General features: G+C 35.7%; 2 protein-coding genes and 1 long non-coding RNA gene across 3 annotated transcripts; 2 read left to right on the forward strand and 1 right to left on the reverse strand.

Moving 5' to 3' along the window:
* Positions 1-7,206: 7,206 nt before the first annotated feature.
* LOC149498006 (uncharacterized) lies at positions 7,207-9,789 on the reverse strand. The gene is made up of 2 exons (XR_016319727.1): positions 9,692-9,789; positions 7,207-7,280 (listed from the first exon to the last, which is right to left on the reverse strand). It is a non-coding gene; the product is annotated as an uncharacterized LOC149498006 (long non-coding RNA).
* Positions 9,790-17,814: 8,025 nt separating this feature from the next.
* On the forward strand, positions 17,815-21,105 carry LOC105642332 (Exostosin family protein). Its single transcript, XM_012227140.4, has 4 exons — positions 17,815-18,783; positions 19,376-19,605; positions 19,713-20,061; positions 20,291-21,105. Exons 1-4 carry the CDS (start codon positions 18,487-18,489, stop codon positions 20,972-20,974), a joined length of 1,560 nt encoding a protein of 519 aa, XP_012082530.1. The 5' UTR covers positions 17,815-18,486; the 3' UTR covers positions 20,975-21,105.
* Positions 21,106-22,639: 1,534 nt separating this feature from the next.
* ECP63 (embryonic cell protein 63) lies at positions 22,640-24,414 on the forward strand. The gene is made up of 3 exons (XM_012227141.4): positions 22,640-23,575; positions 23,735-23,832; positions 23,909-24,414. Exons 1-3 carry the CDS (start codon positions 22,748-22,750, stop codon positions 24,207-24,209), a joined length of 1,227 nt encoding a protein of 408 aa, XP_012082531.3. The 5' UTR covers positions 22,640-22,747; the 3' UTR covers positions 24,210-24,414.
* Positions 24,415-26,419: the final 2,005 nt, after the last annotated feature.

Below are 26,419 nucleotides of genomic sequence, written 5' to 3' on the forward strand. Positions count from 1 at the left end.
AGGAAAATATTTTTATAATTTTCTGTTGTTTGGAGCGTTCAGGAAAATACTTCAATGGATTTTCCTAGTCAAATGAAAATTAAGTCATTTGTTAAGGAAATCAACTTCTTATTTTCAAGAAAGTAAAACATTTTCCGAATATTGACGAACCTTATAAATCCGTATTTTTTAATTTATTAATCATCATAGTCACTATCACCGGTCACCATTTACCACCGGCTATCACCACCGGCCACCTACGGCTTTCATAATTTATATACATATATTTTTTTGCATTCTTTTCATTTTTAACAACAAAAATTTTAAATTATAAAATTTCTATTATTATTAATGTTTTTATGCTCTTTTGAGATGAAGATTTTAATATTTTTAACTAATTTTCAATATTATAACCAAACAACGGAAAATAAGTCAATTCGAAAATATTTTTCAAGAAAAATGTTTTCCATGAAAATAATTTTCAGCAAATTATTTTCCTGTAAATTATTTTATGGAAACAAATGGAGTCTAAGTGACAGAAAAATAGCTAAGCTAAATGCAGAAAAAATGACAAAAGAAGAATTCATTTTCAGAACCTAAGTGTTAAGTTAAATTAGAAAATTGGAACTATATTTTTAGCATAAATAAAATGATCAAATGGATTAGATTAATTTGAAAGATTTCAATATTTAAATGTTTTTTAAATAGATTTCTTTGGATAATCAGTGATAATAATAAAGTTCAAATGATTTGAATGGATCTTTTAGTTGATTTGCAAAATGGATGACATTGGAGAAATTCAATTTTTTTTTTAGGAAATTACAATTTTTTGATCGAAAAGATGCCTTCATTAATCAATTTCAGAAATAAGAACCTCAACAGTACACGAGCAATCGAGTCTCGTCTCTAGAAGCTAGCATAAAAACAAACCTGTTGCGTAAAACAATGAGTAGCCTGATTTGCTTGTCTCCCAACCCAAGCTAAAGATATATAATCTGCTTGTTGTAATGAGCTAACAATTCAAACCCGTTTTATTCTAAAAAAATAAAAATAAATCCGTTTCAATGTTAGTTTGTGAAAACTATTTCTAATTAATGGGTTTTGGCTCAATGTCATAGTATTTAAATTGCTGACAGAGTGGTGAGATCATAAGTTGAGACTGATGGGGCCGCGCGTACCCTCATCCAACCCCGGATTAATATAATATTGTCCGCTTTGGACCAAGCTCTTACGGATTTGTTTTTAGACACCTCCCAAAAGACCTCATATTAATGGGTTGGGTTTGAACCATTATATTTTGGTTCCTCTTCTCACATTTGTTCAATGTGGGACTTGGGAGGATATCCCAAAAGAGACCTTCACATAATAATTTAGCTATAAAAAAAGGCTAATGATATATATATATATATAAAAAGGTTTGAATTGTGTTTTTTTGTAATTTTAGCCGATTTTTAAAATTTTGATAATTGATGCTTCAAATTTTTTTTTTCATTGCAATTTCAATCGCTTCGTTATACAGTTGTTGATATCATCATTAGTGAGCTCCAAATTTTGACACATGTATGCTATATTATCTCATCATGTTTTAAAAACAAAACTAAATAACAAAAAAAAAGTTTGAACTAATTAAAAAGAAATTCAATTGCAACCCTAATTACAATTTCTTTTGGTAATTGTAAAATAAGAGATATCATCGAAACAGGGAAGTGATATTTATTAAAATTGCAAATATAAAATATTTTCATTCACAAATAAAATTATAGAGAATTGCTTTTCTGGATGAAATGAAAATTAGATTCATGTAATGGAGATATTTTAGCCTGAAAGATGTGTCGCTGTGAAATAAGAATTAAATGGAATCATGGCGGCGTCACACTATGTGAAGTGGGTCAATTGACCCTATTCAAATTTTTAAAAATTATTTATAAAATAAGATTAAATTGGTAAAAAATTAAAAAAATATATACTAAATGAAGAATTTTAGAGTTTTTAATCTAATTCACCCTACTAAAAATCAAATTAAATAAAATGACATCGCTGCTATAAAATATTTATAGCTCCACCATTAAGTGGAATAGAATTGACTAGCTGGTAGAGTCGTGAAAACGCTTATTTCTTTCATATTTTAGACACAGAACAATATAATACTGTTGAAACATGGAAGAATTTTTATACAATTAAGAGCTGTAATCCAATTTAGAACAGACATTGAATTTGTGTTTTTAATCTTAAAGGGATTGAGGTGACTTACCGCCACGATCAATGCATTGTCGGTAAAATTATATATATTAAAGAACAATATTTATTGTAACACCCCTTCCCGGTCCACCCGTAAACCCGAATGAACCGGACCGAGACGCTACAAATTGGTTGACTGTATGATCTGACATGCTGAAATCATAATGGATATTGAAAATAATAGCATGCTGATACTGTATACAAAAATAATGTACTTTATATTTACAAAACATGATACTAGTTTACAAAATGAAATAGGCCCAACTGAGTACCCTGTACATGCCATAAAAAGAAAAAAACAAAAATACACATCCGTATGAGTAGCTACCCTGAAGACTGAGTCTTCTACAGATGAACTGCAGCAGTTGTAAGCTAACTCTCTACTGCCCAATCTCAAAACCTGCGAGTTAAACAGGTAACTCGCTGAGCAAATAAAGCTCAGTGGATATCTCAACAAATGAAGAAACAATCAAGCACATACATAGATAGAAATAAGTATGTAAACACATATGGCACATATAAGCACACATGTTATGATACCTTCATTACCTTGATTATCTTTTGTACTGTTTGTAATACTGTATAATTTATGAAGTGTTATGTCAAGATATCTGTATGGCTCCATAAGGTTATAGTGAAACCGAAGTGATAAGAAAAACTGTATGAAACTGGATGAATAATGTATGCTTGGCTGCTATGGCCGATATATAATCATATCCACTCAACGGCCTGTAGCCGGAGTACCAAACTGTATGGGGCGCAGATCTGCTATCCTATGTCGCGACATAGCCTTATCTACATGGTTTCTACCTAACCTCAATGGAGCAAAATGTTGGTATGTCAATAATATAACACAACATCACATTAATAGTTCATAACTTCATAATTCATAATGTATATTTGATTTCACATCATTTGCATGTTTGAATGTTGTTTTGATACATGTTCAAATGTTATATTTGATGTTAAAATGATTGGAGGCATATAAGTGAAGCAAAGAAATACAATTGCATTGAAAAAGAAGTCCAAAAGTGCATGAAAACATAAGTCGCGAGCGCGTAATGCACCAGATGAGAGACAGTGAGTTATCGGGCACAAGTCGCGAGCGCGTACTTGAAAGTCGCGAGCGCGAGAAGTGCCAAATGAGAGACAGTAAGTTATCGGGCTAAATTCGCGAGCGCGCGATGAAGGTCGCGAGCGCTTACAGGCCAAGAGCCAAGTACGCGAGCGCGAGATGTGCCAAATGAGAGTCAGAGAGTTTCAGGTGAAAGTCGCGAGCGCGTAGTTCAAATTCGCGAGCGCGAGAAGGCAACGCGAACTCGTCATGCAATTCGCGCGCGCGCTTCCAGCCTGCACTGTCTGTACTCTTTTGGTCATATCTCTCAATATACAACTCCAATTTGGATGATTCAAAAACCCATGTAAAGCTAACACATAGAGTAACAAATAACTCTTATATGACACTTCCTAATTCCATCACTAAATGGGGTCAAAATCAAGATGAAGTTCCTGGAAAAATTCCAGCAAAACCTGTTTCAACATAAACTCAATATTCACTTCATTTATTCAATACTTCCCCTGTTTTCCCCTGTTTTCTCACCAATACCAGTCCTTCCACTCAACATAAAGCAAGATTGTCTCAATAGCAACACACCACACAAATCTCATACAAAGAAAAGGAAAAGAACAAAAGATATCAAACCTTTGCTCCAAAAAGCTTGAGCTCCTCTTTAGCTTCTTTTCTCTACACTCCTAGAACTCCCTTCACCTATAAATAAGAATTCTTATGAATTCTAAAATAATAGCACCAAATGATTCAATTATGAACTTCAAGAAGGTTTACTTACTTGGATAAAAGAGAAGTTGAAGTTAAGGCTTAACTACCATGAAAATTGAAAAGAAGGTGGAAGAGGAAAGGAAGAAGATGAAGATAAACATGAAAATGGGAAAGTGAAAATGTGTATTACGGGTAGGCCATCAAAATCAAAGGATTTGTGTGTAAAAATGCTAAATGGTACCTCAATTGTTAACAGGTTACTACTAAAGACCCAAGCTCAATCTTTTAATACAAATCAATCCTCACCCACATGCTTACTCTTTTTCTCTCACTCAAATAAGTCCACTTAAAATCTCATTCTACCCCAACCGGGTTTGGTTCAACTCGACTCAACTCGACTACTCAACTCTATGCTAAGACTCGACTCGGAGTAGGATGTCACAATTCTCCCCTCCTAAATAAAAACTTTGTCCCGAAGTTTACCTGTTGTAAACAACTGCGGATACTGTTGTCGCATGGTGTCTTCAGATTCCCAAGTTGCTTCTTCTGTCTTATGATTCCTCCAAAGAACTTTCACCAATGCTATTTTCTTGTTCCGCAATTCCTTAGTTTCTCTGGCTAAGATCTGAACAGGTTCTTCTTCATAAGTGAGATCCGGCTGAATTTCAATCTCTTCTGCTGATAACACATGTGATGGGTCTGATCTGTATCTCCTTAACATGGATACATGAAAGACATTATGAATTCGATCTAAGGTTGAAGGTAACGCTAGGCGATAGGCTAATGGTCCTACATGTTCAACAATCTCGTATGGACCAATGAACCTAGGGCTAAGCTTACCCTTTCGTCCAAACCTTAGGATCTTTTTCCATGGTGAAACTTTCAGAAATACCTTATCACCCACCGAGTACTCAATATCCTTTCTCTTTAAATCAGCATAAGACTTCTGTCGATCACTTGCTTCTTTCAGCCGTTTTCTGATGATTTCCACTTTCTCTTCTGTTTCTCTAACCAAATCTGGACCCAAAATTTTCTTCTCACTCAGTTCTGTCCAACACACAGGTGTCCTACATGGTCTACCATACAATGCTTCATATGGTGCCATCTTGATTGTCATAGCCCTGACCTGGTCAGTATTGTCCGCTTTAGGCTTTGCAACCCTCACGGATTTGTCCCTCAGGCAGGCTTTGCAACCCGCCCAAAAGCGCGCTAACCAAGTTAGAAGCTACCCCTCTTATGTATAGATCGTTTACCCCGTCCTTAACCGATGTGGGATTTGCCTAAGGTGTGCTGGCCTTGCCACATACACCCCCCTTGGGGACTCAGCGTCCTCGCTGAGGTTTGCCCCACCACCGGCCAGAGGGCACAGGGCCGGCTCTGATACCAATTGTCATAGCCCTGACCTGGTCAGTATTGTCCGCTTTAGGCTTTGCAACCCTCACGGATTTGTCCCTCAGGCAGGCTTTGCAACCCGCCCAAAAGCGCGCTAACCAAGTTAGAAGCTACCCCTCTTATGTATAGATCGTTTACCCCGTCCTTAACCGATGTGGGATTTGCCTAAGGTGTGCTGGCCTTGCCACATATTGTCATGGCCCTTGACATGGCTGAATATTGTCCGCTTTGGGCCCTTCCGTACGAGGTCACCCTCACGGTTTTGTTCTTGGGGGAAATGGGAAACTTCCCAGGAGGTCACCCATCCTAGGATTTCCGTTAAGCGAGCACGCTTAACCCTGGAGTTCTTCCAACTCTCCAGCCATTTCACCACCAAAACGCGTCCTACCATTCAGGGCACCACCCCTCTTATGTATAGGACCACCCCCTCGTACTTAACTGATGTGGGATTTGCCTAAGGTGTGCTGGCCTTGCCACATACACCCCCCCTTGGGGACTCAGCGTCCTCGCTGAGGTTTGCCCCACCACCGGCCAGAGGAACGAGGGTCGGCTCTGATACCAATATAAACATGTCACACCTTACCCTACTGTAAGACATGGCATGTCGCCCGTAATATAATTAATAAGCACTTAATTCTTATAAATGCTTACTAAGTATACTACAAGGGACTTAATCCTTTTAATTCCTTCATTTTTATATCTTGTAGCAAAATAATTTAGTTATTAAATATATATAACTTCTTTTGGTAGATATTAATCTCAATATAATTTCTTAAACATATTATAAAAAAAACATAAAATAAAATGGTTCCATAACCCATAAGTCCATGGATGATTTAATTACATATTGGAGTCCTGTTCAAATCTTAGATACATAATAGAAATTAATTACTTTAATAGACTATAAATTTTCAAATTCATACAATCATAATTTACATGAATCTGCTCAAATATACATAAATGATCTGTTAATGTTTAATACATCATACATATTCCAAAAGAAGTCAAATATACAATAGCTACATCAGTAGCATACTATCTACATCAAATAAAAATGATCCTCTCTTGGTTTTTTTTCCTTTCCTTTACCTGCGATAGTACAAAAGCAACTATCGCTAAGCATATGGCTTAGTGGTGTACTAATAAAAATAATAAGGAATGACAATTCATAAATCCACCATGGTAAAGAAAATAAGAAACAAAATAAATCAATACCATTTAAATCATCAATTCATAATATAGTCTTTACAGCTTTTATAGAGTCAATTCTGAGGGCCATCAATGTCTAATGTGCACATCTAGACCTGCTATCTACAACCTCAATCTGTGATATGATTTCAACAGAAGAGGGAGCAATCTACAACCTCAACATGGAGGGAGAATTTCATATCAATCATATATCATCTAGTGATGATATCCATGTTCAATCGATCGTAATATCAACTTCAACAAATGAAATGATATTCGGGGTAATAACCATATCTATATCAGCTGTAAGACTTTTAAACCATTCCATTTATGTACTAATATCAAAATCACAATGGACAACATTTCATTTCACAACCACTGCTAAAAACATTTAATCACGGCCACCCCTCATACTACAGATATCAATTGGCCAACGTCCTCCTCTTTCACAGTATAAGAATCATAAAATTCATTTACAAATATCATTCGGTCGTATGCTTTCAAAATAATCTTTTTCCTCTTTAAAAACTTATGAATATAGTTATAATTCATAAAGCAAATCCATTGAAAATATTTTGCAAAATCAATTTCATTTTGTTTAAATAAAAGTAGGAAAGGAATAATATACACTAACCTGAACTAGATGGCTCCCCTAGCCCTTTTCCTCTAGTAATCACCCTCTCCTCAACTCCCTTTCTCTCAGCAGCTGTAGCATGATATTAATACTCACATTAAGATCATACTACACAATGTACACACATGCACTTCTATAAGAATGTAAATTAAGCATTAGAATGTAGTCTCATGCTTTTTCTTTCATTTTCACTATACTTGTCCAAGTGTTATATGATCTGAGTTTAAGCATGAAACACTTCATATCCAACACTTAACCACATCCTAGACACAAAATACTAACAACGAAAACAATAGAAGTGAATAGCATGCTAAATTCGTTCAAGGTTTATGAAATGCAGAATTTCAGCATTTGAGTAGCTGGCATTGCGTTGACTATATCTTGAATTCCCCATATTCAATTGCCCTGAAATTTTGACAGCATGTTCCAAACATCTTAGGGTACTGTTCTGGAAAATTTCATAATTTTTAAAGAGGAAAAAGATTATTTTGAAAGCATACGACCGAATGATATTTGTAAATGAATTTTATGATTCTTATACTGTGAAAGAGGAGGACGTTGGCCAATTGATATCTGTAGTATGAGGGGTGGCCGTGATTAAATGTTTTTAGCAGTGGTTGTGAAATGAAATGTTGTCCATTGTGATTTTGATATTAGTACATAAATGGAATGGTTTAAAAGTCTTACAGCTGATATAGATATGGTTATTACCCCGAATATCATTTCATTTGTTGAAGTTGATATTACGATCGATTGAACATGGATATCATCACTAGATGATATATGATTGATATGAAATTCTCCCTCCATGTTGAGGTTGTAGATTGCTCCCTCTTCTGTTGAAATCATATCACAGATTGAGGTTGTAGATAGCAGGTCTAGATGTGCACATTAGACATTGATGGCCCTCAGAATTGACTCTATAAAAGCTGTAAAGACTATATTATGAATTGATGATTTAAATGGTATTGATTTATTTTGTTTCTTATTTTCTTTACCATGGTGGATTTATGAATTGTCATTCCTTATTATTTTTATTAGTACACCACTAAGCCATATGCTTAGCGATAGTTGCTTTTGTACTATCGCAGGTAAAGGAAAGGAAAAAGAACCAAGAGAGGATCATTTTTATTTGATGTAGATAGTATGCTACTGATGTAGCTATTGTATATTTGACTTCTTTTGGAATATGTATGATGTATTAAACATTAACAGATCATTTATGTATATTTGAGCAGATTCATGTAAATTATGATTGTATGAATTTGAAAATTTATAGTCTATTAAAGTAATTAATTTCTATTATGTATCTAAGATTTGAATAGGACTCCAATATGTAATTAAATCATCCATGGACTTATGGGTTATGGAACCATTTTATTTTATGTTTTTTTTTATAATATGTTTAAGAAATTATATTGAGATTAATATCTACCAAAAGAAGTTATATATATTTAATAACTAAATTATTTTGCTACAAGATATAAAAATGAAGGAATTAAAAGGATTAAGTCCCTTGTAGTATACTTAGTAAGCATTTATAAGAATTAAGTGCTTATTAATTATATTACGGGCGACATGCCATGTCTTACAGTAGGGTAAGGTGTGACATGTTTATTTGTCCAAGTGTTATATGATCTGAGTTTAAGCATGAAACACTTCATATCCAACACTTAACCACATCCTAGACACAAATACTAACAACGAAAACAATAGAAGTGAATAGCATGCTAAATTCGTTCAAGGTTTATGAAATGCAGAATTTCAGCATTTGAGTAGCTGGCATTGCGTTGACTATATCTTGAATTCCCCATATTCAATTGCCCTGAAATTTTGACAGCATGTTCCAAACATCTTAGGGTACTGTTCTGGAAAATTTCATAATTTTTAAAGCTCATTTTCATTTTTAAATGACATAATTATAGAATCTGAAGTTCAGTTTTTCTCATGCTGAGCAGCCTGCATTGATTTACTTATAACTCCATTTCCTTTTATCCAACGGCCTTTAAATTTTAACACGACCTACCCAACATCTCAGCCTATCTCCATATCAAATTTCATAAATTTTGGAGTTCATTTGCTTAGTCAAATAGGTCAATTACAGAAGCTGAATTTCAGGCAGCCCAACTGTAACATGTCCAACAATAATTTATATATGTTTAAGCATTCTCACCTCACTTCCAGCACAAATTCATGCAATCCAACTCTTCTATTACTTACATAACATCATAATATAAGAATATCAGAATTCCTAGTTCATGGCATATCAAGAACAAACTCAAAATCATCCATCTTGGTGACTTATGCAACTTAGACTTTGAATTCATGCATAACTACTTTCAATCATCTTAAATCACCTTAAAATCACTTCTCATCACTTCATCTTCACCAAATCAGATTACACAAACAAGCACCTCACTTCAAAGTTCATGGAATTCAAAAAGTAATCCATAGAAATGAAGGAGGAAGTGAAAATAACTAACCTTTTCTTAAGAATTACTTGAAAATTCTTTGATTTTCACCTTCTTTTTGCTTGGTTTTGACTCAAAACCCTCCTCCTCTCTTCTTGAATGACCTGAACTGCAAAATGGGTGGTAAGTGTCGTGCTTCTCTTCACTTCTTCATAAAAATTATATAATAAACTTTATTAAAAAATTCCTTCCATGTCCTTTAATTGCAAATTGCACTATAATCCTCCATTTTGTTTTCCCTTCATCCTTTGGCACTCTAATCTTTTTAATCACTTTACTTTAGTCCTATTAGGTATAAACCAAGTGTATTTAATATTCTAAACTCCACTTGGTAAAAATCGTACGGAAATTACCGTTTTTCAGGCTTTTCAGGTAAAATCGTGCTTTACCGAGAAGTCATTCATCTTTCAACTCATTTTTGATTTCCTTTAAGCTTTCACATGGATTTGTAAAGATCAATTAATGTTTCATTTAATTAATATTAATATCCTCAATCTATAGTGTTTCCCATTATTTTAAGTTTTCCTTTTATTCGGATAACCGAATTCATCGAAAAAGCTAAAATAGAAAGAACTACAAAATTAAGGATATTACATTGATGCTTGATTGGTAGCTGTTGTTGTAGGCAAACTCCATGAGAGGTACATATCTGTCCCAACTGCCTTCAAATTCTATAACACATGATCTCATCATGTCTTCTAGAATTTGAATGACTCTCTCTGATTGGCCATCTGTTTGAGGATGAAATGCAGTGCTGAAATGCAATCTCGTCCCTAATGCTTCCTGCAGTTTACCCCAAAACTTCGATGTAAACCTTGGATCACGATCCGATATAATAGATGATGGAACTCCATGTAGTCGGACTATTTCGCTAACATAAATGTCTGCTAACTTGTCCAGAGAATAGTTCATCCTGACTGGTAGAAAGTGTGCGGACTTAGTTAATCTGTCCACGATCACCCATACTGCATCATGCTTTCGCTGCGTCTGAGGTAATCCAGTAACAAAATCTATCGTGATCTGATCCCACTTCCATGTTGGCACTGTTATTGGATGAAGTAACCCAGATGGTAGTTGATGTTCTGCTTTTACTTGTTGACATGTTAAACATCTTGTTACAACATTTCCGATATCTTTCTTCATGCCCGGCCACCAATAGTCTTTCTTCAAATCTTGATACATCTTGGTACTACCTGGATGCATTGTATATGGACTGTTATGAGCTTCCTGCAGAATCTTTTGTCTAAGCTCCCCTATCTGTGGTACAACAACTCTGCCTTCATAAAATAAGACTCCACTGTTATCCAATCTGAATTTCCCACCATGATCTTCCTGTACTTGTTTTACCCATAGTGCTGTTTGTGCATCTTTCTTTTGTGCCTCTGCAACTTCCTGAACCCAAGATGGCTGTACTTGCATCTGTGCTAGAATAACTCCCTACTGTTGCAACTCCATGCTAATTCTCATTGCTCTCAAAGCAAACAATGATTTCCGGCTAAGGGCATCAGCCACCACATTAGCTTTGCCCGGATGGTAATTAATGACATAATCATAATTAGCCAGAATCTGCATCCACTTCCGTTGTCTTGAATTCAAGTCCTTTTGTGTCGGTAAATACTTTAAACTCTGATGATCTGTGTAAATATAACACTTTTCACCGTACAGATAATGCCGCAATACTTTGAATGCTAGAACAATAGCTGCCAGTTCTAAATCATGGGTTGGATAATTCAATTCATGTGGCTTCAACTGTCTGGAGACATAAGCTACCACTTTCCTGTCTTGCATGAGTACACATCCTAACCCAATATGAGAGGCATCACTGTAAATCTCAAAAACTTTACCTGACACTGGCTGAGTCAACACTGGTGCTTCAGTCAACTTTTTCTTCAAAGTGTCAAAACTCTGCTGACACCTATCATCCCATTGGAATACAACCTCTTTCTTCAACAATCTTGTTAAAGGTGATGCAATGAGGGAGAATCCCTCTACAAACCTTCTGTAATAACCGGCTAAACCAAGAAAACTTCGAACTTCTGTGACATTTCTGGGTGGTCTCCAATCAACAATAGCTTCAATCTTCTTAGGGTCCACTCTGATACCCTCCGATGACACCACATGTCCTAAGAAAGAAACTTCTTCCAGCCAAAACTCACACTTACTGAGCTTGGCATACAGCTGTTTATCCCTCAATGTCTGAAGTACAATCCGCAAATGTTTATCATGTTCACCCCTGTCTCTGGAGTAGACCAGAATGTCATCTATAAACACCACCACAAACTGATCCAGATATGAATGAAACACGCGGTTCATGAGATCCATGAAAACCGCTGGTGCATTTGTGAGACCGAATGGCATGACTAGAAATTCATAGTGACCATATCGGGTCCTGAATGCAGTCTTAGCGATATCTTCTTCCTTTATCCGCAACTGATGGTATCCCGACCTAAGGTCGATCTTAGAAAACACACCTGCACCTTTTAACTGATCAAACAAATCATCGATTCGAGGTAATGGATACTTGTTCTTGATTGTCAGTTTGTTCAGCTGTCTGTAGTCAATGCACAGTCTGAATGATCCATCTTTCTTCTTTACAAATAACACCGGTGCTCCCTAAGGTGATACACTGGGTCTGATAAAACCTTTATCCAATAACTCCTGTAGCTGAATCTTTAACTCTTTTAGCTCTGCTGGTGCCATTCTGTAAGGTGCAATTGATACTGGTGCTGCTCCAGGATAGACATCTATGGTAAACTCCACTTCCCTCCTTGGTGGTAACCCTGGTAACTCTTCTGGAAATACATCTGGATAATCACACACTGTTGGTATATCTTGCACTTCTGACTGTTCTTTCTCTGCTTGTAATGCACATACCAAGTATGCTTCACAACCCTTCTGAATTAATCTCTTTGCTGCCATGGCTGATATCACATTACCCAGAAACTCTCGCCGCTTCCCGACTACTGTAATCTCTTCCCCTGCTGTTGTATATAAGTCACCCTTTTCTTTGCACAATCAACTATAGCCTGATGTCTGAATAGCCAATCCATACCCAGAATAACATCAAATTCTCTAAATCGCAACTCCATAAGATCTCCTGGAAACTCTTTTCCATGAATAACAATTGGACATCCTTCGACCACTGTATGAGTTTGTACTACATCTCCTAATGGATTAGTAACCAACATACCCTGACTCACATATGCAACTTCTAACCCTTTAACCCAAGGTTTAGGTACACTAATGTATGAATGAGATGAGCCAGGATCAATTAAAGCATAAACTGTATGATCACATAAGGAAAACTCACCAACTATTACATCTGGAGCTTCCTCATCTTCTCTGGCTCGCATAGCATAGACCCTGGCTGGACCTCTAGTATCAGGTCTGTCCACAGTCTCTGACTGCTGTCTCTGCCCTCCGGAGCTCTCACCTCTACCTCTGCATGTTATGAACTGTGTAGGAACTTTTGCCCTCTTCGGACAATCCTTCTTCTGATGGTCTAATGCTCCGCATATCCAACATTTACCAGTCATCAATCAACAATCTCCACCATGCCGTCTGCCACAATGCTCACAAGGTGGAAAAGTATAACCGGCTGACTCTGTACCTCTACTGGTGCCTCTACCAATTCCTCTGCCTGAACCTCGACTACCACCAGCAGAACTAGCCACAACTGATACCGCTGGCATGTTAGCACCCCCTAGCTGCGCCTTGGCTAAAGGAAGGTCTAGCACTAGCTGAACTACTAGCACCTCTGAATCTCTTGCTTTCTGACTGATAGGTACTGGGTGCACTCTGAGTTTGGTCTCTCCTCTGCTGAGACCGCTGGCGTCTGGTACGCTGACTGGCCTGAATGCGCTCTATCTCCTGAGCTGCCTCTACCAAAGCTGAGAACTCTCTGAATCTGGAAGCTACCACTCCCATCTGAATCTCATCGTTCAGGCCTTCCTGAAACTTTTTACACCTCTCGGCTTTTGTAGCCACTATCCCCTTACCATACCTGCTGAGCCTGGTAAACTCTCGCTCATATTCGGCAACTGACAGTCTGTTCTGCCTCAGGTATAAGAATTCTTTCCTTCTCGCATCTAGGTAAGCCTCTGTGATGAACTTCTTCTTGAATTCATCCAAGAAGAATTGCCATGAACGCTGTTCTGCTGATACCCGCTGCTGAACAGTAATCCACCAGGTATATGCCTCATCTATGAGCAATGATGTGGCACAAACCAACTTGTCCTCTGGTGTACATTGTAATTGTTCCAGGACTCTCGATGTCCCATCTAACCAATACTCAGCTCTTTCTGGACTGTCATCCTTGTTAGCACTGAATTCTTTCGCCCCATATTTCCGAAGCTTCTCTAGTGGGGGCTTTCTTTCTCTTTCTACTACTATTGGTGCTTGAGGTATCACCCCTGCAATCTGTCGAAAAGTATCTGCAAGTTGCTTTAACAACACCTCTTGACCTGGAGCTATTGGAGCCTCACCCTCCACTAGCCTGGAGGCGTGTGACTCACTCTCACCTTCCTGTGACATCCTCCTAAAAGAATAACAACTGCTTAGTTCATCAGGGTAGACATGGCATGTACACTAGACTGACTTATGCATGCAAGCCCGAGGAAACTAAACCTAGGGCTCTGATACCAAAATTTGTAACACCCCTTCCCGGTCCACCCGTAAACCCGAATGAACCGGACCGAGACGCTACAAACTGGTTGACTGTATGATCTGACATGCTGAAATCATAATGGATATTGAAAATAATAGCATTCTGATACTGTATACAAAAATAATGTACTTTATATTTACAAAACATGATACTAGTTTACAAAATGAAATGGGCCCAACTGAGTGCCCTGTACATGCCATAAAAAGAAAAAAACAAAAATACACATCCGTATGAGTAGCTACCCTGAAGACTGAGTCTTCTACAGATGAACTGCAGCAGTTGTAAGCTAACTCTCTACTACCCAATCTCAAAACCTGCGAGTTAAACAGGTAACTCGCTGAGCAAATAAAGCTCAGTAGATATCTCAACAAATGAAGAAACAATCAAGCACATACATAGATAGAAATAAGCATGTAAACACATATGGCACATATAAGCACACATGTTATGATACCTTCATTACCTTGATTATCTTTTGTACTGTTTGTAATACTGTATAATTTATGAAGTGTTATGTCAAGATATCTGTATGGCTCCATAAGGTTATAGTGAAACCGAAGTGATAAGAAAAACTGTATGAAACTGGATGAATACTGTATGCTTGGCTGCTATGGCCGATATATAATCATATCCACTCAACGGCCTGTAGCCGGAGTACCAAACTGTATGGGACGCAGATCTGCTATCCTATGTCGCGACATAGCCTTATCTACATGGTTTCTACCTAACCTCAATGGAGCAAAATGTTGGTATGTCAATAATATAACACAACATCACATTAATAGTTCATAACTTCATAATTCATAATGTATATTTGATTTCACATCATTTGCATGTTTGAATGTTGTTTTGATACATGTTCAAATGTTATATTTGATGTTAAAATGATTGGAGGCATATAAGTGAAGCAAAGAAATACAATTGCATTGAAAAAGAAGTCCAAAAGTGCATGAAAACATAAGTCGCGAGCGCGCCTTGCAAAGTCGCGAGCGCGTAATGCACCAGATGAGAGACAGTGAGTTATCGGGCACAAGTCGCGAGCGCGTACTTGAAAGTCGCGAGCGCGAGAAGTGCCAAATGAGAGACAGTAAGTTATCGGGCTAAATTCGCGAGCGCACGATGAAGGTCGCGAGCGCTTACAGGCCAAGAGCCAAGTACGCGAGCGCGAGATGTGCCAAATGAGAGTCAGAGAGTTTCAGGTGAAAGTCGCGAGCGCGTAGTTCAAATTCGCGAGCGCGAGAAGGCAACGCGAACTCGTCATGCAATTCGCGCGCGCGCTTCCAGCCTGCACTGTCTGTACTCTTTTGGTCATATCTCTCAATATACAACTCCAATTTGGATGATTCAAAAACCCATGTAAAGCTAACACATAGAGGAACAAATAACTCTTCTATGACACTTCCTAATTCCATCACTAAATGGGGTCAAAATCAAGATGAAGTTCCTGGAAAAATTCCAGCAAAACCTGTTTCAACATAAACTCAATATTCACTTCATTTATTCAATACTTCCCCTGTTTTCCCCTGTTTTCTCACCAATACCAGTCCTTCCACTCAACATAAAGCAAGATTGTCTCAATAGCAACACACCACACAAATCTCATACAAAGAAAAGGAAAAGAACAAAAGATATCAAACCTTTGCTCCAAAAAGCTTGAGCTCCTCTTTAGCTTCTTTTCTCCACACTCCTAGAACTCCCTTCACCTATAAATAAGAATTCTTATGAATTCTAAAATAATAGCACCAAATGATTCAATTATGAACTTCAAGAAGGTTTACTTACTTGGATAAAAGAGAAGTTGAAGTTAAGGCTTAACTACCATGAAAATTGAAAAGAAGGTGGAAGAGGAAAGGAAGAAGATGAAGATAAACATGAAAATGGGAAAGTGAAAATGTGTATTACGGGTAGGCCATCAAAATCAAAGGATTTGTGTGTAAAAATGCTAAATGGTACCTCAATTGTTAACAGGTTACTACTAAAGACCCAAGCTCAATCTTTTAATACAAATCAATCCTCATCCAGATGCTTACTCTTTTTCTCTCACTCAAATAAGTCTACTTAAAATCTCATTCTACCCCAACCGGATTTGGTTCAACTCGACTCAACTCGACTACTCAACTCTATGCTAAGACTCGACTCGGAGTAGGATGTCACATTTATAGTATTATTCGTTTAATTTAAAGGGTAACCGCTAAAAGAAGTTGAGAATTGATTCGTTGCACGTGAAGTGAAGTAAGTGACGGATCATCAACTTCCATTTGTTCCTAAATTTAGGACGTGTACGAAATTACCAGATTTGTCAACATTGAAAGCTGGCGGTTAGGCTTCAGTTCCGTGTAGTAATGGTGAGAAAAAAAGAAAGACAAAAACAAATTGTTGAATTAAATGAGCAGAGGTGCCTTTCTCATTGCATTAAATATTTTCAATTTCTATTTTAAGAAAAAAAGACTCACTTCCAAACCGAATTACTATTACTCGATTTAGTTTTGATTTCGGTTTAAAATTAGAATCAAACCAGTGGAATTAGAAGGTAAAGGGAGGGGGCTATGAAAATTTTTTTTTATAACTTATGCTGTAAAATAGTAAAATTTTTTCAAATTTTCTTATTACAACAATGAAATTTTTTTTTTTTTGCCTTCATATATTTGAACATTTTTTTTATCCAATTTTTATTTCTAGCTCTGCCACTCTCTCTGGGAGAATGCCACATTTGAGAAAATAATTTGTTTTAAAATATTTGTCACGTCTATGATTTTAAGGAATAATAAATATTTTATTTTCATATTTACTCTTTATACGACCAATAATTCTTCGATTTAATTATTTTCTTTTAATATTATTTAATTAAATATTTTATCATTTTTAATAATGCTTTAATAATTTAATAAAGTCAATGCTTTAATATATTATCATTTTATCATTTTTAATAATGCTTTAATAATTCTTTCATAAAGTTAATTCTTTAATAATTCTTTAATATATTATCATTTTTATCATTTTTGATATGTTCTTTTTTAATAATTCATATTATTTTTATTACATAATACTTGTCACATTTGAGAAAATAATTTTTTTAAAAATATTTGTCACGTCTATGATTTTAAGGAATAATAAATATTTTATTTTCATATTTACTCTTTATACGACCAATAATTCTTTGATTTAATTATTTTCTTTTAATATTATTTAATTAAATATTTTATCATTTTTAATAATGCTTTAATAATTCTTTAATAAAGTCAATGCTTTAATATATTATCATTTTATCATTTTTAATAATGCTTTAATAATTCTTTCATGAAGTTAATTCTTTAATAATTCTTTAATATATTATCATTTTTATCATTTTTGATGTGTTCTTCTTTAATAATTCTTTGAAAATTAATAGTCAATTTAAATAAATTTAATAATTTTTTTAATAAACATTGAAATTTCAAATCTCACGGATATCATGGAACACTGGAGTATGCAACTCGAACTTGTAATTTCCAAAAACACATCAAAATGATAATCTTTACCATTTAAAGTTTAAACATCACATACTTGCCTTGTCAGGACTAAATTATTAACCCTGCCAAAAATACAAAATCACTGCCATTCATCCTTTCCTTTCCCTTCTATATTTGACCAAATCCGGGGTAATAAAGTCATTCTTTCTACAAATTTTACTCTTAGGACACTATAAACTCCTGTCAAAACAGGCAAGCACAGATTCACCACTCTCAATAAACATTGCACTCGCTTTCTGAACCGTTCATCTTGACAAAATTCCACGTGGAAGTCTCAACAGCGCTTTCGGATAACGCTTGTTCGGGACAATGGCACTGAAGAGAATCAGAAAACATTGATGAGAGTTGATCGGTGACCAAAGAAGGGTAAAATCGAAAAGAAAATATTTGCATGAGAAAGCTCCAGTCTGGAGGGGACGATAAAGAGGGGACGACGCTTGGCATGAGACTGCAACCAAAGCTCACCAATTGTTCAACTTTCTCTGCTGTTTACGACAATAATAATGATAATATATTATTATTATTGATCTTTTTTATTTCATTGTTAGAGACAGAGAAAGTTCTATGTTGGTATAGTAACAGCTGCAAGCAGATTTAACTCTAAAGCAATAGCTAGGGATCAGAGTGAAACAATGGAGAAAGGTCATGCATGGAGGTTTTCATCAACATCAATTAACCCTTTGTTGTTTATGGTGCCATTGATAGTGGGTTTTGGTTTTCTTGCTCTTCTGGGTCCTAAGTTTTTCAGTTGGGATTCTTGGCTTTTGAGTTCTTATAGTGGTTCCGGTTCCAATATCAACCTTACTTATTCTCTGCCATCTTCACATGCAAAAATGGCGGTGGTTCCGGCGGTGGATACCGGTAACAATTCTGCCATTAATATCTCTTCTTCTTCAGTTGATGTTGAGGTTAAAGATATTGAAAAACCTGTAAGCATTTATTTTTCTTTAAGCATTATTCTTTTATATATATATAATAATTGTAAGAATGTTTGGTTAATTATTCTTTATTATTATTTCCCCTCTCCAATTTTTCTGGTTTCTTTCTTAATTAGAATTGGATTAATTCCTTGTTTTTCAAAATTTTTGGCATTCTATTTCTTGTCTTGGTCTGGTTTGTGGTTTGTTAAAGAAAAGAAAACAGAAGACAGATTGTGCCTCAGAAACAGAAACAAGGGAAGATGAGTCAAAATGAAGTCACAGTAACTTTTGCCTTGAAAATATCAAATACTAAGAAACAGAGTGTTCTGTACTTCTTTTTAACCATTTCTTTTTTTTTCGTTTCCTAGAAAAAATAAAAAAAATTGCATTAAACTTGCGCCTAAGGTTTTGTAGGCGCAGCGGTGGGACAAGCTGAGCAAACATTCTCCCTTAAATTAATTAGTGTTTTTAGTAAACTGCTACTTAATGTTTTAATTAATTAATTATGATTTTTACTGATATTAATTCAAATGGAGTTACTTCTTTCTTTTAATTCATTTGTTTTGAGTTTAATTTACTGTAAATTAATTAATATTTCCAGAAAGAAAATGCAACCATATTTGCTAGCTTGAAGAATGCTTCTTCTTCAATTGATCTTTCCATCAAAAGCAAACATCAAAAAGAGTACTATTCAAGTTTAGAAAGGCTTGAAGCTGGTCTCCAAAATGCTCGTTCTGCTATAAAAGATGCTAAAAATGGAAATCAAACACTAGAGGACCCTGAGTATGTTCCTACAGGCCCTATGTACTGGAACTCTAAAGTCTTTCACAGGTATTGCTCAACTCCTATACAATTGTTCCGGGTATATATATTGCTATATATGTACATTGCCATTTTGATTTATCCTTGAACAAAAACTTGTCTTTTTGCCATTACAGGAGTTACTTGGAAATGGAAAAACAGTTCAGGGTTTTTGTTTATGAAGAAGGTGAACCACCAGTGTTTCATAATGGTCCTTGTAAGAGCATATATTCTATGGAAGGAAATTTTATTCACAGGATGGAGATAGATGACCAGTTCCGAACCAAAGATCCTGATAAGGCACATGTCTATTTCCTTCCCTTTAGTGTGACAATGATGGTTCGATTTGTCTATGTGCGTGACTCGCATGATTTTGGTCCTATAAGAAGGACTGTGGGAGACTATGTCAGTCTCATTGCTGGAAAATACCCTTTCTGGAATCGAAGCCTCGGCGCGGACCATTTCATGCTGGCATGCCATGATTGGGTAAGTCCTCTTAATTTCCATTGCAATTACATTTGCTGGTATTTTTCTATTTATGTAGATATGAACAATACGCCCAATTTATTTAGTATATAGTTTCTTAAGCTTGGCAGGATTGGACAGTTTTGTATACTGAAGAATTACTTAATTATCTAATTTTGTGCATTAATGGCATAGTATCAAATTGGAATATTCGAAAAAATAATGTTCTAATTTAAGTGTATTTTCACAGGGGCCAGAAACTTCATTTTCTGTACCTTACCTTGGAAAAAACTCAATTCGTGCACTATGCAATGCAAACACATCAGAGAGATTCAATCCTATCAAGGATGTATCCTTCCCAGAAATCAATCTCCAAACCGGTTCAACAAAGGGCTTGATCGGCGGACCATCTCCATCAAAACGGTCAATTTTGGCCTTCTATGCCGGAGGGCTTCATGGCCCTATTAGGCCAATCCTTCTTGCACATTGGGAAAACAAGGATGATGATATAAAAGTGCATAGGTACCTTCCAAAAGGCGTATCATACTACGAAATGATGAGAAAAAGCAAGTTCTGCCTCTGTCCTAGTGGTTACGAAGTTGCAAGTCCTAGAGTCGTTGAGGCATTCTACACGGGTTGTGTGCCAGTGCTAATTTCAGACCACTATGTACCGCCTTTCAGCGATGTTCTGAATTGGAAGTCATTCTCCGTTGAGGTTCCGGTGAGCAAAATCCCCAACCTGAAGAGAATCTTGACAAGCATATCTCCAAGACAATACATTAGAATGCAAAGAAGAGTACAACAAATAAGGAGGCATTTTGAGGTAAATTCTCCGCCTAAGCGGTACGATGTTTTTCATATGATTCTTCACTCTATTTGGCTTCGAAGATTAAATGTTAGGATCCATAATGATCAAGTAGCCATTACCAGTTGATTGAAGAGCATATCTTGTTTAATAGGTAATTTAGTTTAGGGAAGTACTTCAGGAATACGTGTGTGTAATTAACAAGGACATGGAATGGAACTACTGCGATTCTCTTATATATGTATAGTCCTTTTTGCAAATGTTGATAATTCTCTTATTTATTTATGAATTTTGCTAATTAATTTTCAGAAAAAGAAATTATAAGTATGTACACCTGTAAATTATCACCATATTGTGTAGACAATCTTGATTGAAGTGGTAAACTATTTCAATTTCTGTAAATCCTATAATGTAAGATATAAGTTCGATTCTCAAAAAACGATTGAACGTGAGATACAAATTCAATCCTTGAAAATTCTGCAACGTGAGATACAAGTTCGATTCTCTTCTGCAACGTGAGATACAAGTTCGATTCTCGAAAAATTAAGGGTAAAAAACTTATTTTGGCTCAATGCATATACATATGTGAATGAAAGATTTTAGAACAATTCCAAAAGTTTATGGTTTTATTGTTTGTTAAGCACAAGAAGTAAAATGAGTTGATATTTATTTTATAACCTAAAAAGAGGTGAGAATAGGATGAGCCAACTATAACAAATAAACTTAGTTGATCGATTGCATTCATGCCTTCTATAGTCTTTTTGTCTTCATCATCCAAGATCAGAATCCATGAATTAACATGTAATGATGACTTAGGTCTATTCAAGCAGTTAATCTGATTTATGAGATAAAATTGTATTTTTGAAGTCGAGGTGATTTTCAAAAAGATTGAATCGATTTATATACCTTATATTTTGTAAGCAATTACATCCCTTTTTAAATTTTATTATCATTATTACTTTAATCATGTTATATCCTTAATTTTTATTTTAACTTATTAAATAAACAGTTTAACTTAAATATTATTTCTATATTAAACACTTTAATTTATAAAATTAGTTCAATTAGACACTTAATAAATATTTTTTAACTTAAATATTTTTATATTAAACACTCTAATTTGTAAAATCAGTTCAATTAAATACTTAATATATAATTAATAAATATAAAAATTGTTCAAAAAATTTTACTAACTACACATCAAATTAAAATTTTATGTAAATTAAAAATTTTAAAAATTATTTCTATTAATATGGAAAAATAAATAATATTATTAAAATTTATAAATTTAAGGACACTGGTTGGCAAAGGTTATTAACAGAGGTCAGGTGATATGTCATTAACAAAAGTCAGGTGTTACTATAATAAAATTGCAAAGTTATGAAGTGGATTTTTTTTTTTTTTTTTTTTCCCAGCTTCTGTGAACACTGATACGTTTGTATTTTAATCACATCAATCAAAATATTCAAAACCTATACTTTGCTTCTGTACTATTCAGTAAACTTTTGACCACTTTTTCCGCCGACCGGAGTAAGGCTACATTCCCACGTGGCACGACACGTGTAATGCAACCACAAGAATATAATCCACGCCACAACAAAACTCCGTTTCTTCAAGAACAGGTCATTCTTATGCATGCATGAGTGCCTTATGTCACCCACTCCTAAACATGCAAACCATATCGTGTCACATTTTTATTACAATCTCCACCACGTGGCACTGGTTCAATGACCTTAGTATCCACGTTTCGCTTTCCGAATATTCAAAATATAATCGATATATATGTATAAGATTCTTCTTCTAATTCCAAACCAGTGAATCATATAATCAAGCCTTAATATTTGTTTTCTGTTTGTCTTTCAAGTAAATCTGCAATCTCTGTTTCAAGAAAGAAGCTAATTAATGGCGTCCAGGCAAGAGAAGGTGGACAAAGCGGAGGCAGAAGCGTGGCAAGCTGCGCGTGATCTAAAAGATGCTAATAGAGAAAAAGAATATGAAGAAAGGGCAAAAATGGAGACAGACCTGCAACAAGAAGAAAGACCAGGCGTTATTGGGTCTGTGCTAAAGAAAGTTGCTGATACCTATGAGCATGCCAGAGAAGCTGTTGTAGGTAAAAGCCAAGAGGCTGCTGAGAAGGCGAAGGAAGCCAATTATAAAGCAGCTGAGAAAGCAGGAGAGACTAAAGATTACACTGCAGAGAAGGCGGCGGAGACGGCAGACGCAGCTGCAGGAAAATGGGACGAAACAAAAGAATCTGCAAAAGAGAAGGCGGACCAGGCAAAAGAAAAGGCCAAAGAAACGAAGGACTCGACTACGGGAAAGTTAGGTGAGTACAAAGATTATGCAGCTGAGAAGGCGAAAGAGAGTACAGAAATGGCGAAGGGAAAGGCTGGAGAGTACAACGATAGAGCTGCAGAGAAGGCGAAGGAAACGAAAGATTATACAGCTGATAAAACTAAAGAAGCTGCAGATAAGACCAAGGAAAAAGCAATTGAAACAAAGGATTACACTGCTGATAAAACTAAAGAAGCTGCAGAGAAGACCAAGGAAAAAGCAATTGAAACAAAGGATTACACTGCTGAGAAAGCTAAAGAAGGGAAAGAAGGTGCAGCTAGTAAGCTTGGTGAACTCGCTGAATCAGCTAAAGGAGCAGCAAGGAAAGCTATGGACCTCTTCGGTAAGAAAGATGAAGCAAAAGAAAAAACATCAGAAACTAAAGAAGCAGCTAAGGTTTGACTTCCGTGTTCAATGCCTCTTGTGTGCATTTTAATCTTTTATTTTGCTCTAATTTTAACCACTAGATACATTAGTGTTTGCCTTTGCCTTGTATATGTAATTGCAATGGAATCTTATATTCGGAAATGCATGTTCTTGTACTTGAATGTTCAGGAGAAACTTGGCGAAGCAGAGGAGGAAACTAGGCGGAAGATGGAGGAGTTGAAAATGGAAAAAGATGAGGCAGAGCAAAAAGACATTGAAGCTGAAAGGTAAGAATTTGGTTTTATGTACTTGATTTCGATTTTCAATCATTTCTGATGGTTGTTCTTTTGGATTTTTGGTTAGGGGAAGTGCAGCAAGGGACAATATTTTTGAGAAGGCAGGATTAGGGAGCATCAAAGACTCCATTAAAGGGAAGCTTACAATGCCACGGGACGTCGTGGGAGAAACGTGTGCTGCACGTGAGCATGGAGGCACAGGAAGAAAGGAAGAGGTGGTGGTTCTTGAAGAAACACCAGCAGGAACCGTGGCATCCACCCTGAAAGAGTCTGATCAGATTAGTGCTCAAACTTTCAACGATGTTGGACGGTTAGATGATGAAGGTGTTACTCATCTAAAGGTCGTCCACCGTTCAGACAATAAGTGATAACGTCCACCGAATTCACGGTGTACTTCCTACTTCTTTTACTTTTTCACTTTTACACCACCATGTTCATTAGTAGCTTTTTGGGCCTTCTTGTTGTGCTTTTTTTTTGTTTTGAGTAACTATAAACAAAGCTTTTGTGGGCTTGTTTGCCCTTCTGGATCTTATGTGCCTAATCTTATATGGATAAGATTGGAAGGTTATCATCTCTGTGAGTTTGTATTGTAATTTAATGGTTGTGATGTGAGGTTTAACAAGCGGACGTTGAACTATTTAACGCTCAGTAATTGCCCATTAATATTCGATACATTTTGATGTCTGCCACCCTTCATTCAATTCAAATCATTTTCAGCAATTATATCTGGATTAATTCTTGCAGAACCCATATGGTCTGGCCTCTGTCAATTTCAATTCCTGCAATTAATTTTGAGGCTGAACCATTTGGTTTTGAGTATCATATATATATAGGAGTATGGTGTTACGACTGTCAGAGTGAGAAGGGCTGTGATATCGTCCGACTCCCAGTGGGATGGTCGCTGAATTGTAATAATGTCGTCTTTAATGAAGATTGGAGAGTTCATATTTCTTTCATGGTTGTATTAGAAGATGAAATTCATCCATATCTTATGGCTCTAGGTTGCGGGGAATATACAAAATTTGATAAATTTCATCTTAAAACTCAATTTTAATTCGTTCTTGTGTATCCTTTTTAACTGAAAAAGAGGAATTTTAATTGGTTTAGGTGCGTTCTTTCTTTGATTTAATTAGGTCGGTTTGACAATTTTGGCAGTTATATTTTAATCAGGTTGGTTTAACAATTCAATTCTGTCACGATAATTGGTCCGCCGGTTTTATTCTTATCATTTGAGAGGTATAGATTCAATAATTTAGGTATAGATTCAATAGTTTTACACGCATAATTTGATTTGAGAGGTACGGAAGTTGGTCCATGACGATTTACATTAAGAGATATGGATTTATGAATTTACATTAAGAGATATGGATTTGAGAGGTGCGGGAGTTGGTCCATGACGATTTAAATTAAGAGATATGAGTCTGGTGGGGAGTTGGTCCATGACAATTTAAATTAAGAGATATGAGTCCGGTGGTGATTTTACAGGCATAATTTGGTTTTGAGAGAAAATGGAGTTGAGCCTTCGATTTAAAAGGTATGGGAGTTAATCCGTTACAATTTTATGTTGAGAAGTATAGTTATGATAATTAACGAATACGTAGGTTCGGTAATTTGACATACATAAATTCGATTTGAGATGTATGGGAGTTAATCTGTGGCGATTTTACGTTCTCGTGACATGAGTTTAATCCGTGAAAATTTTACATAAAAATATTTAACACTCAATTTATAGTTATAAATTAGTCCGTTACACTTTTAGATCGAGAGAGATTTGAACATTCAATTTTGTAAATTTTACATTGAGAGAGATTTTAGCATTTTAGCATTCGACTTTGTAGACTTTTTTTTTTTTTTTGTGCACCATTTAATTATAGTATATTTTCTCGAGTGATCTGAAAATTGGTCCGTTGATTTTTAGCTGTAAAATGGATTTGTTTTTATCGGATTTAAATTTATGACCTCATTGATTGTTTAACTCCTTTAGGTTCTGTGCTTTTTGTTTTTTTGACAATTATAAATCGTTGCATTCAGTGATTATAGAAGAAAAGCAATTCAAGCATTAGTAGAATTCAAAGTAAAACACAATCTGACACTCCAATGTCCTCTAATCAGGGAAAAACCTAGATCTTTGTAGTAATAATTTGTCCACGTATGGTGCCTATTTTGCCATTTAACCTCCCTTTTTTAGACCACCTACCTACTTAAATAGAAATTAATCCCCTCTTCTCTTTTTCTTTTTCCAATTAGGTTAACTATAATTAATCAAAATATGAAAAGAAAAATTGATTTAATTACAGGTTCACCTCCACGGAGGCGCAGATCCAGCCAGAAATCTTGTTCTCGCCTATCTCTTCGACCAGAAGACGACGAAAAGACGTCTCTCTTTCGCCATTGAAGACCAGACAAAAAGAAACGACAAATATTTTCCTAAAGAATCCAAAATAATTGGTAGGCCAAAACTCTTCTATGTTTTTCTTATGCTTTCTTCGCTTAACGCCATTTTTTTTTTTTTATTTTATAGTTGTTGTCTTATCCTTGCGATGTTCATTGCATGCCATTTTCAAGAACAAATTTATAA

This window comes from Jatropha curcas, chromosome 2, assembly GCF_041381405.1.
Source record: "Jatropha curcas cultivar XTBG-Jc1 chromosome 2, XTBG_Jcur_1.0, whole genome shotgun sequence".
Classification (NCBI taxonomy): domain Eukaryota; kingdom Viridiplantae; phylum Streptophyta; class Magnoliopsida; order Malpighiales; family Euphorbiaceae; genus Jatropha; species Jatropha curcas.